This window comes from Hemitrygon akajei, chromosome 5, assembly GCF_048418815.1.
Source record: "Hemitrygon akajei chromosome 5, sHemAka1.3, whole genome shotgun sequence".
Taxonomy (NCBI): Eukaryota; Metazoa; Chordata; class Chondrichthyes; order Myliobatiformes; family Dasyatidae; genus Hemitrygon; species Hemitrygon akajei.
The window spans coordinates 95,141,055-95,154,386 of record NC_133128.1 but is presented as its reverse complement, the minus strand read 5'-3'; the positions used below and the strand labels follow the sequence as shown (position 1 = coordinate 95,154,386).

General features: G+C 40.5%; 1 protein-coding gene across 3 annotated transcripts in view; it reads left to right on the top strand.

Annotated features, from left to right (window-relative positions):
- LOC140728007 (MAP7 domain-containing protein 2-like) overlaps nucleotides 1-4,816 on the top strand; it is a 222,790-nt gene extending 217,974 nt beyond the window's left edge. For all 3 annotated transcript variants that reach the window (XM_073046095.1, XM_073046092.1, XM_073046093.1), the window contains one exon: nucleotides 2,475-4,816. In XM_073046095.1, the coding sequence (XP_072902196.1) occupies nucleotides 2,475-2,482 (8 nt within the window). In that variant the 3' untranslated portion in view covers nucleotides 2,483-4,816. The remainder of the gene's footprint in view (nucleotides 1-2,474) is intronic.
- The last annotated feature ends 8,516 nt before the right edge of the window (nucleotides 4,817-13,332 follow it).

The window sequence follows — 13,332 nt, the reverse complement described above, 5'->3', positions numbered from 1 at the left end:
ACCTCACTCATATTGTCCTCACCGTCATCAAGTTCCCTCTCAGTGGTGAATATCGAAGAGAAGTATTCATTGAGGACCTCGCTCACTTCCACAGCCTCCAGGCACATCTTCCCACTTTTATCTCTAATCGGTCCTACCTTCACTCCTGTCATCCTTTTGTTCTTCACATAATTGAAGAATGCCTTGGGGTTTTCCTTTACCCTACTCGCCAAGGCCTTCTCATGCCCCCTTCTTGCTCTTCTCAGCCCCTTCTTAAGCTCCTTTCTTGCTACCCTATATTCCTCAATAGACTCATCTGATCCTTGCTTCCTAAACCTCATGTATGCTGCCTTCTTCCACCTGACTAGATTTTCCACCTCACTTGTCACCCATGGTTCCTTCACCCTACCATTCTTTATCTTCCTAACCGCGACAAATTTATCCCTAACATCCTGCAAGAGATCCTTAAACATCGACCACATGTCCATAGTACATTTCCCTGCAAAAACATCATCCCAATTCACACCCGCAAGTTCTAGCCTTATAGCCTCATAATTTGCCCTTCCCCAATTAAAAATTTTCCTGTCCTCTCTGATTCTGTCCTTTTCCATGATAATGCTAAAGGCCAGGGAGCGGTGATCACTGTCCCCCAGATGCTCACCCACTGACAGATCTGTGACCTGACCCAGTTCGTTACCTAATACTAGATCTAGTATGGCATTCCCTCTAGTCAGCCTGTCAACATACTGTGACAGGAATCTGTCCTGGACACACTTAACAAACTCTGCCCCATCTAAACCCTTGGAACTAATCAGGTGCCAATCAATATTAGGGAAGTTAAAGTCACCCATGATAACAACCCTGTTATTTTTGCACCTTTCCAAAAACTGCCTCCCAATCTGCTCCTTGGTATCTCTGCTGCCACCAGGAAAACACTCCAAGAAACTCTGTGAAAAGATTATTGAAAAGCATGTCAGCAGATGGATACAAGAAAATTTCCAAGTCACTGAATATTTCTTTGAGTACGGTTAAGTCAATCATCAAGAAATTGAGAGAATATGGCACAGCTGTAAACCTGCCTAGAGCAGGCTGTCCTCAAAATCTGAGTGACTGTGCAAAAAGGGTCTACTGAGGGAGGCCATCAAGAGACCTATGAGAACTCTAGAAGGGTTACAAGCTTCAGTGGCTGAGATGGAAGAGACTGCGCATACAACAACTGTTAACCCAGCCAAACACTGTACATCATCAAAAACACAACATCCCTACCATGAAGCATGGTAGTGGCTGCGTCATGCTGTTGGGATTTTTCACTGCAGCAGGCCCTGGAAGGCTTGTGAAGGTAAAGGGTAAAATGAATGGAACAAAATGCAGGGAAATCCCTGAGGAAAACCTGATGCAGTCTGCAGGAGAACTGTGACTTGGGTGGTGATTTGTTTTCCAGCAAGATAATGACCCCAACTGCATAGCCAAAGATACACAGGAATGGCTTAAAGAAAAATAAAGTTAATTTTCTGGAGTGGCCAAGTCAGAACGCAGACCAAAATCCAATTGAGAATTTGTGACTAGACTTGAAAAGGGATGTTCACTTATGATCTCCATGCAATATGACAGAGACTGAGCAGTTTTGTAAAAAAAGAATTGGGAAAAAATGTGCAAAGCTGATAGAGTCCTATCCATAAAGACTCAAGTTTGTAATTGCTGCCAAAAGTGCATCTTCTAAATAGTGGCTTGAAGGAATTGAGTAATGCAATCAATTATTTTGTGTTTAATAATTATAATAAATTTATTATCAAAATACAGTGCCTTTAAAAAGTATTCACCCCCTTAGAAGTTTTTCATGTTTAATTGTTTTACAATATTGAATCACAGTGATTTAATTTGGTTTTTTGACACTCATTATAGAAAGACTCTTTCATGCCAAAGTGAAAAACTTGGACAGGTTCATGGTTGAGAGGTGTATGGAGGGATATGGTCCAGGTGCAGGTCAGTGGGACTAGGCAGAAAAATGGTTCGGCACAGTCAAGAAGGGCCAAAAGGCCTGTTTCTGTGCTGTAATGTTCTATGGTTCTATGGTTCTAATAAATTTAGACCAATTTGTAGAAATTTGTTTTCACTTTGGCATGTAAGTCTTTCTGCTATGAGTGTCAAAAAACTAAATTAAATCACTGTGATTCAATATTGTAAAACAATTAAACACGAAAACTCCTAAGGGGGGGTGAATACTTTTTATGGGCACTGTATTTTGATAATAAATTTACCTTGAACATTGAAAATATTCTCATTCCTGTTCTACAGTGCAATACATGTCCTTCCATGATTTTAAAATGTAAATTTATAATTGAATAATTTACTTATATTAAATTTTATGTTGAACATTATGGAATTGAACTTTGAATAACTTAAGAGAGGGACATTTTAAATTTGAGTATTTTTAATTTTGTGCAGGAAAGATGCATTATCCTTGTAGCTGATGATGTGATTTTGTCCTTTTTCAGAGCTTTGAACACATGGAGCATGGGCTTGATCAGTCCAAGACTACTGTGTCTCTTTACGAAGATTAATGCAGCCTTTGTTAACCAACAGCAATCCTTCATGCAGCACTTCAATCATCTGTATTAAATGCTCTTTTTAATTTAAGAAAAAAAATAGCATTCTATAAATGTTGACTGGTCATAGCAGTCAGTTTAAACACACCTTCGGGTGCCATTCATCCTGCAAATAAATTATAAGTAAAAACTCACAAATATGATTCATTGTCAAATATGCCTCCTGTTAGATGAAACTCTACCCAGTTTCAGATGATTATGAATATCATTGTTATTTATTGAGCTTCTGCAGACCTCTTAATAATCAAGCTAATGACTAAATTTGCCTCAGGAGAGTCATTTAATTGCAGTATGAATGATACTTGTTGTAAAGCAAAGATAAGATTAAGATCATTGTAATGTGTATTCAGAAAACTCAGGTATTCTTCAGTGGTAACTGAATGTTAATTTTAGAATGTTAAATATGTTTTAGTCTGATTCACTAAGCATTTTGCAGCATATTTAATGGATTTTATAAATGAATTTTCTTCACAACCACAGTCTTTTAGAAAAAGATTTGTGCAACTCTTCTCTTCGGTTGCTAGCTAACATTATATTTAAATGCAGCATTATCACCCACAGTATCATAATTGGCTCAAAAATAATCAAGTAATGATTTCTCATTAAATGTACATCATAATGTTCTCTTTTTGTATAAAGTTTCACTTGTAACTTGCGTTACTTTTGGTAGAGTAATACCAAACACTTCATTGACAGAAACCAGAAAATGATTCACAAAAGCTTTAGTCTATTCGGGATTTTTATTGTAGACAGCACTTTCACCCTCCTGAGTTTTGAACGGCAAGGGAATTCTCACTTTTCAATTGTACAAACAAATATACAACACCGATTTAAAAGGATTTGTTTAAATCTAATGCTCTAAAGTAATTTGTGTAGTAATTGGAAAGGCTTTCCAGCAAGTACGGGTTGTCAATAAAAGGCAAAGAAAATTGAAGTACAGCAGTTAGTACTTTTTCCTTATCCTGTTGGCTAGATAATATCCTCACCAGGTGTAACATGATAAAGGTCAAAAATGCTTAAAGGTCTAGATAGGCTTGTCCTGGAATCACAAGGAATTAAAGATTAGTACCTTGGGGGCTGCTGCAAGCAAACATTGAGAACTGTTGCATGCACATAAAACTATTAAAATTATATTTTCATTTCTTTATGACTTTTCCCCAATCATTAGTTGCTACAGAGATAATGCTTGAACTTTGACTCAGCAGGATGGTTGGAAGTCAGTTGTCATATTCTGTAAACTCTTGGAGTGTCTCCAATCAGAGTTGTCAGACCAACTGGATCTAAAACATCTAGCAGAACTTACTGATTGGCTTCAATCAGTCTAACACTAGATTCACAAAGCCTTCACAGATCAGTCATCAGCTTAAACTCAGGCAAGTGCTGAACAAACTCCTGGTATGCTGCAGCTGAGTGCTGGGTTCACAGCAAAGTCAATGATTTATTTTTATTGATCTTGATCTTGATGTTTTACTGCGAGAACTCCCTGATGTGGATGATTGATTACAGGTGAAAAACAAGGATAGCAAAACTGAACATTTGCAATTTAAAACAAAAGGACTTGTAACCATGTGACAGCCATAGGGTAATAGAATTGAAAATCATTTGCATATTTAAGGGTAGTGTCCTCGATTGTGTCGCTGTGCAAGAATAGTTTGCAGCTTTGGGAACCAAGCTTGGTCACCTGCCTCACATTTAGTCACATTCCCGTTTGGAAAGACTGTGTGCACAATATCAAACTCTGATTATGATCTCTGCAAAGGCTATGATTGCTTGTTGCCAAGAAAAGCAGTACATTTCTTTTAGAAAATTAAAATGTGTATGTGGCCAATTTGAATTGCTGGCTTAAGATCTCAAAATCAGCTGTATATCAGCTTCTGTTAGATTGTAAAATGTATTTTCTAGTGCTTATGAACTAAAGAACTACTGCAATTGTGTGTGACATTACACACATATATATGGCCTATTGTTTAATTGCACTATTGGGTCCATTCTGTCAATGGACTGTCAACATAATGGTTTGCATGCCACATTAATCTGTTCAAATTATCTCATTCGAGGATGCCACAATATGTAGCACATCCATTGAACAATTTCTGCTTCTGTAACAACTCACTATTAATTCAGTATCTTTGTCCAATATTCAATAATGGTTATGTAGTTGCTGATGTAATAAATCTCATTATTTTGAGCATGTATGTGTAAAGCATCAATAAATTTTTATTGTAAATGCTGTCATGTTTAAAATACCTGTTTATAATTTGATGCCTTTAGTCAAGGAAGACTTTGATAATATAATTCAAAAATTAATACTCTTTAAACAGATATAGGAGATAAGCTGATCGTGAAAATTTCTGACAACCAAGTTTCAAATGAATACAATGAAATTTTTGATTTTTTAAAATCAGACGTATTGTTTCACCTTACTCTTGGGATGAGGCTATTGAGTTGCCAGCCATGCAAATGTGAAGTCTGCTTTTGAAAAACTGAAAGCAAATCTACTTGAGCAAGTACTAGCATGTGGAGTCTCCTCTCAGAACTACGGTAATGGATCATATCCTCTTGATTTAAAGAAAGCTTACCTCTTGTTACAGTGTTCTTCAGAAAATTCAACTCCTCCTTATAGCCTCTTCTTGTTGGCAAAATCCCCACAGATTAAACCACAAAGATCCCATTTCTTTTTGTTCCTACTCTACAAAAGTATCTTTATCTTGAGTAGGATCCACTGCTTACCATTTTCCTTTGAACTAACCTTTAAGCATGTTACATTCACAAACTCTGTTCTATTGATTGTGCTATCTTTGGTCTTCTGCATGTATAATTTTGAGTGACAGGCCCAAGAACAGAAAAGTAATGGCACAGACTTTGGAAAAAAAATTATCCAGGCTGTCTGTCTATACCTTGCAAATCTTATAGATTTCTATTAGTTCTCCTCTCAGCCTCTGATGCTCCAGAAAAAAACAGCCTATTTTTAAGCTCTCTTCATCGCACATGTCCTTTAATTCAGGGAAGAATCCTGGCAAACCTCTGCACATCACCACTGTTAAAGGTTTTTGCCATTAATAGTGTCCAAACTGCCCAAGTCACCATGGATCCCTTGTATCTTAATTTTCTGGATGAGTCACCCATGACAGACCTTATCCATCTACAATCCATGTAGTCAGCTTTCACTGCTCAGCCTTGAATAAAGCCATAAGACTTAGGAGCAGTGAGGCCATTCTATCGTATTTTCCTTCTCAGCCCCATTTCCTTGTCTTGGGATCCTGCACCAACCTGATTTTCCCAATCTACCTGAATTTTGAAATCCTCAGGTATTATCACCTTCCTCATCTCCTTAAAAAAGTCGAGTTAGTAAGTCACAAATTGTTCTGCACAAAGCTATGCAGATGGTCCCTAACTAGGCCATGGTTTTCCAAGTCCTCATAAATCCTATTCCTAGAATCCTCTCTAACTGCTTCCCTACCACTGATGTGAGACTCCCTATTATCCTTATTTCCTGTTAAATAATGGAACAATAGTAACTACTTGCCTATAGCTAACAGGGCATGAAGATATTGGTGAAGGCCCCAGCAATCTCATCTCTTGCCTGTCTCAATAACCTGGGGTGCATATCATCAGTCCCTAGGGGACTTAATTTCTTTAAGAGACGTAACACTACCCTTTTCTTTGTATCAAAATGCCCTAACACATAGCACACTCCACACAGATCTCACTCTCCTCCAAGTACTTCTCCATGGTAAATACTGACACAAAGTACTGATTTAAGAAAAACACAAAATGCTGGCAGAACTCAGCAGGCCAGACAGCATCTATGGGAGGAGGTAGTGACAACGTTTTGGGCCAAAACCCTTCATCAGGAGTGAAGTAACATGGGATGGTCGAGGGGGGGATAAGAAGTGGGGGGAGGGATGAATTGGAGAGCTGGGAAGTGATAGGCTGAAGGGAAATGGGCTAGGGGAAGGTGGAGAATTATGGGAAATAAAAGAGAAAGTAAGGTAGGGCTGGGGGGAGATTATAGTGAGGGGGGAAAAGAGAAAGAGAACCAGACTAAAATTACAGATAGGGATGGGGTAAAGGGGGCAGGGGTATCAACGGAGGTCTGTGAGTTGAATGTTCATGCCAACATATAATCCTCCGTAACTTCTGCCACCTCCTACGGGATCCCACCACCATCCACATCTTCCCCTCCCCCCCACTCTCGACTTTCCGCAGGGATCGCTCCCTACGCGACTCCCTTGTCCATTCATCCCCCCCATCCCTCCCCACTGACCTCCCTCCAGGCACTCATCCCTGCAAACGGAAGAAGTGCTACACCTGCCCCCACACTTCTTCCCTCACCACCATCCCAGGCCCCAGACAGTCCTTTCAGGTGAGGCACAACTTCATCTGCAAGTCAACTGGGGTGATATACTCTATCCAGTGCTCCCGATGTGGCCATTTATACATTGGGGATACCCGCCACAGGCTGGGAGACCGTTTCGCCGAACACCGGCGCTCAGTCCTCCAGCAGTGGCGGGATCTCCCTGTGACCACACACTTCAATTCCACAGACCACTCCCGCTCTGACATGTCTGTCCATGGCCTCCTCTACCGTCAAGATGAGACCACATGCAGGTCGATGGAGCAATAACTTATCTCCCGCCTAGGTAGCCTCCTTCCTGCCGGCATGAACATCCAACTCACAGACCTCCGTTGATACCCCTGCCCCCCACCCTTACCCCCATCCCTATCTATAATTTTGACTGGACGGATAGCCTAGCAGAAAAGACAGTGGAACAGCAATGGCAGGTATTCTTGGGAATAATGCACAAGGTGCAAAATCAGTTCATGCCCCAGAGAAGGAAGGATTCAAAGGGGGGAAAGGGGCCACAGTGGTTGACAAAGGAAGTCAGAGATTGCATAGCATTAAAAAAAAAGGAAGTATGACAGAGCTAAGGTGAGTGGGAGGACAGATGATTGGGAAGCTTTTAAGGAACAACAGAACTTAACTAAAAAGGCAATACGGGGAGAAAAAATGAGGTACGAATGCAAGCTAGCCAGGAATATAAAAGAAGATAGCAAAAGCTTTTTTAAGTATGTGAAGAGAAAGAAGATAGTTAAGAACAATGTTGGGCCCTTGAAGAATGAACTGGGTGAAATTTTTATGGGAAACAGAGAAATGGCAGAAGAATTTAATGAGTACTTTAGATCTGTTTTCACTAAGGAAGACACAAGCAATCTCCCAGATGTATGGATGGGCCAAGGACATAGGGTAACAGAGGAAATGAAACAGATTGACATTAGGAAGGAAATGGTGATGAGTAGACTGATGGGACTGAAGGCTGACAAATCCCCAGGTCCAGATGGTCTGCATCCTAGGGTACTAAAGGAGGTGGCCCTGGAAACTGTGGATGCATTGGTAATCATTTTCCAATGTTCCTTAGATTCAGGATCAGTTCCTGAGGATTGGAGAATGGCTAATGTTATCCCACTTTTTAAGAAAGGAGGGAGGGAGAAAACAGAGAACTATCGACCTGTCAGCCTGACATTGGTGGTGGGGAAAATGCTAGAGTCCATTATTAAGGATGAAATAGTGGCATATCTAGATAGCAGTGATAGGATTGGGCCGAGCCAGCATGGATTTACCAAGGGTAAATCATGCTTGACTAATCTGTTGGAGTTTTTCGAGGATGTAACCAGGAAGTTAGACGGGGGAGATCCAGTGGATGTAGTGTACCTCAATTTTCAGAAGGCATTTGATAAGGTCCCACATAGAAGATTGGTGGGTAAAATCAGAGCTCATGGCATTGGGGGGAAGATATTGACATGGATAGAAAACTGGTTGGCAGATAGAAAGCAAAGGGTAGCGGTGAATGGGTGTTTCTCGGAATGGCAGGTGGTGACTAGTGGGGTGCCACAGGGCTCGGTATTGGGACCACAGCTGTTTACAATTTACGTCAACGATGTAGATGAAGGCATTGAGAATAACATCAGCAAATTTGCTGATGATACTAAGCTGGGTGGCAGAGTGACATGTGATGAGGATGTTAGGAGAATTCAGGGTGACTTGGATAGGCTGGGTGAGTGGGCAGATACTTGGCAGATGATGTTTAATGTGAATAAGTGTGAGGTTATCCACTTTGGGAGTAAGAACAGGAAGGCAGATTATTATCTGAATGGTGTAGAGTTAGCTAAGGGAGAAATACAAAGAGATCTGGGAGTCCTTGTTCATCAGTCACTGAAGGTGAATGAGCAAGTGCAGCAGGCAGTGAAGAAGGCTAATGGAATGTTGGCCTTTATTACAAAGAGACTTGAGCATAAGAGCAAGGAAATCCTCTTGCATTTGTACAGAGCCCTGGTGAGACCACACCTGGAGTATTGTGTACAGTTTTGGTCTCCAGGGTTAAGGAAGGACATCCTGGCTGTAGAGGAAGTGCAGCATAGATTCACGAGGTTAATTCTTGGGATGTCTGGACTGTCTTACGCAGAGAGGTTAGAGAGACTGGGCTTGTACACGCTGGAATTAAGGAGATTGAGAGGGGATCTGATTGAAACATATAAGATTATTAAGGGATTGGACAAGATAGAGGCAGGAAATATGTTCCAGATGCTGGGAGAGTCCAGTACCAGAGGGCATGGTTTGAGAATAAGGGGTAGGTCATTTAGGACAGAGTTAAGGAAAAACTTCTTCTCCCAGAGAGTTGTGGGGTCTGGAATGCACTGCCTCGGAAGGTAGTGGAGGCCAATTATCTGGATGCTTTCAAGAAGGAGCTAGATAGGTATCTTATGGATAGGGGAATCAAGGGATATGGGGACAAGGCAGGAACCGGGTATTGATAGTAGATGATCAGCCATGATCTCAAAATGGCGGTGCAGGCTCGAAGGGCCGAATGGTCTACTTCTGCACCTATTGTCTATTGTCTAATTTTAGTCTGGTTCTCTTTCTCTCTCTTTTTCCCCCCTCACTATAATCTCTCCCCCCAGCCCTACCTTTCTTTCTCTTTTATTTCCCATAATTCTCCACCTTCCCCCTAGCCCATTTCCCTTCAGCCTATCACTTCCCAGCTCTCTACTTCATCCCTCCCCCCACTCCTTATCCCCCCCTTGACCATCCCATGTTACTTCACTCCTGATGAAGAGTTTCGGCCCAAAACGTCGTCACTACCTCCTCCCATAGATGCTGTCTGGCCTGCTGAGTTCTGCCAGCATTTTCTGTTTTTATTTATTTCCAGCATCTGCAGATTCACTCGTGTTGCCTACTGATTTAAGATCATGCTCATGTCTTCTGTCTCCAAGCACGTTTCCTCCTTTATCTTTCAGTGGTCCTACTCTCTGCTTAGAAACACTATGGAACTCATTCAAAGAAAACATCAAACACCCAAAATGCACAAATGGCAAAAAACAGGCGAAAAACACACAGAATATATAATATCAAACCACAGATACCTTGAAGCAGTCTGGGGACATTCAGTTTAGTTCAACTCAATTCAATTTAGTGCCACTTCATTTACTGAGTGCAGGCCGCAGAGCCAGTCTGCCCTGATCAAAATCACACAAAGTAGCAATAAAAAAAAGGAGTAATTAGAAACGCATGTAACATGAACTGCAGAGTGTAATCTACAATTTGTGGCAATTAAACATTGCCGAGACCCAAGACTGCAGCACCTTCCTCTGACAGCAGTGAGCGTAAGGGAGAGAAGAGAACAGACAAACACAGGCAGATGGTGCTGAACACCTGCTCACCTTCTGCTCTCATCCTCACTGATTTCAATCTTGTTCAACGCATTGATCGGTGAGAAATGAAGTTGATCATGGACTTGCACCCCATCTCCAGGCTGCCAAACTCCCTCCAAACCTCACCAAACTCTCTTGAAGACAGCAAAGTTCCAGATCATTCAATTGGCCCAAAGAACACAACATCAAAATGTAACTCACTGGTTACAATCGCCTGCACCTTAGTAATAGAATCAATTTGAAAGAAGATGAAGTAAAAGAAGTAGTTTTGTGAACTGTCTGAAGGATGTCACCTTTAGTCACATTGTTTGCTGGTGCCACCTTCAAACACATCTTTCCTATAACAGAGAGACAAAAGCTGTACACAGTAATTCAACTATATTCAGTGCCCTGAATGATGAAGGCCAGAATCATAAACACCTTTTTCACCACCTTCTCTACCTGTGACACTGCTTTCAGTGTGTTATGTAGCTGTGCTCCTAGATCCCTCAGTTGAAGTACGTTAACATTCATAGCGTTATCAAAGATCTGTGCTAGTTTGACTTTCCATGTGGCATCCCCTCACACTGATCTGTCTTGAAATCTCATTTCAATTTTCCACTCCTTAACACACTTCCCTAACTGATCAAGATTCCCCCGTAATCTACAATAACCTTCACCATGAACACCTCCTAATTTCATGTCATCCACAAACTTACTAATCAAGCCATGTGCATTTGTATCCAAATCATTTAAATAAATAATGAATAACACGGGTCTAGTACTGACTTCTACTGCACACCAGTAGTCATCAGCCTCCATTCTAAGCAACAACACATAACCACCATCTTCTGTTTTCTGTCAAGAACCAATATTGAATCTAGCTCTCCCTGGATTCCATGGGATCTGCCCTTTCAGACCAGTCTTACTATGCAGGACCTTGTCAAAGATCTTGATAAAGTCCATAGAAATAACATCCACTACCCTATCCTCAACTAACTTTTTGGTTAACTTTTCAAAAAAAAACTCTAAGTGATCTGTTAATCATGACTTTCCAAACACATATGTAGCTATGCTAACTCCTAATCAGACTGTGTCTATCGAAATGCTGGTAGATACTATCCCTTAGAATTTCCTCCAGAAACCTTTGCAGTGATGTCAGGCTGACCAACCTGTAGTTCTCTGACTTGTCTTTCCTACACTTCTTTAACAACAGAACATTAGCCACCTGCCAGTCTTCAAGAATTTTACTAGTGGCTAGTGATGAGGCAAATATTTCCACAAGGGCCGCTGCAAAGTCTAAGGATGTACTCAGTAAAGCATTATAAGGCTACAAATGCATCCTAGTTGGTAATAGAATGTTTTGCAAAACATCACTTATCATTTGAGCAATTTCTCCCCTGTAAACACCAAAAAGAAATATTTGTTAAAAATTTCAACCATCTCCTCTAGCTCAAGACATAAACAGCCCTGCCGATATCTAAGGGAACCTACTCTCTCCTAGCAACCTTTTTACTCTTAATTTAACTATAGAACTTCTTGGGATTTCCTGAAACCTTGCTTGTGTTGGATCTGGAGATGATAGGATCCAAAGGTTATTCAGAAGTCAAGAACGAGGCAAAAAACTTGCGGTTCTGGCCATTTTATTAGGTGTTCATAACACAGTAACAGTGATCAACTCACTCTACTGTAAAGAGAAAAAACAAAGAAAAAAAGTAACAAAGAACTAGTGGCTATCCTAGACTTAAAACTGTCTCGGATTAGATAGATACAGGACCTTCCATTGATAAGAAATCACCTATAAAATAGTCATATCATCCTTATGAGTAGATGAGTTTGAGTGTTAGCAGCTTTATTAATGATGGCCCTTATACAAGTACATAAGATGTAAACTATGATAATGCACATTGTAAACCAGAATATCAAGAAACCCCACCTCCAAGCTTTGATCTGATCTATTCAAAGAGGGATGCTCATGTGAGAATGCTGTTCTTGGACTGCAGTTCAGCATTCAACACCATAATTCCCTTCGGGCTCAACAAGAAGCTCAGAGACCTCAACGTTCATCCTATCTTGTGTAGCTGGATCCTGGACTTCCTGTCGGATCCCCAGCAGGTTGTAAGAGTGGGCTCCCTCATCTCCATCCCTCTGACTCACAACACAGGTGCCCCTTAGGGCTGTATCCTAAGCCCCCTCCTTTACTCCCTGTATCATCACTGTGTCATCACCCACAGCTCCTATCTGCTAATTAAATTTGCTGACAGCACCACACTGATTGGCATCTCAAATAATAATGAGGCAGCCTGCAGAGAAGAAATCATCACGATGACACAGCAGTGTCAAAAAAATAACCTCTCAATGGATCATCAAAAATCAATGGATCTGGGTTTAAGAGGGTGAACAGCTTTTTTTTTGTAATTTTTTTTTATTGAAGTTCATCATCAAACAAACATTTCCATAAGATGTATTTCAGACGTTGTACATATATATCATATAATCATATATGTCACAAATCTCCACATAGTATTTATCTGAGGTATACACTTATAGAAAAGAGTGGAAAGAAAAAACAAGCAATAGGAAAAAAAACTATGTACAAGCAGGGAGTGATCCTTTTTTTTTACAACAGATTCATTGATTTGTGAGAATAAAATCAGGCCTATGAGGCATTATGTAGTTAAAACATTTTTCCAAGTATGAATCAAATTGTTCCGGCTTATGATTAACAGATGCTGTTATCTTCTCCATTTTGTAAATGTCCATTGTAATTTCCATCCATGTATTTAAAGTTGGACTCTCCTGTGATAACCATTTCCCAGTAAGAGTCTTTTTACCAGCCACCAACAGTATATTCATTAAATATTTATCTCTTTTCAACCATTCTCGAGGTATATACCCAAAATATATGGTCTTACTCTCTAAGGGTATTTCACATTTAAAGATATCTTGTAGGGCATTGTGTATCCCCCTCCAATAGTCTTTGATAACAGGGCAGTCCCAAAAAATATGATAATGATTTGCATTTTGATTTCCACAATTTCTCCAGCAAACAGGGAGG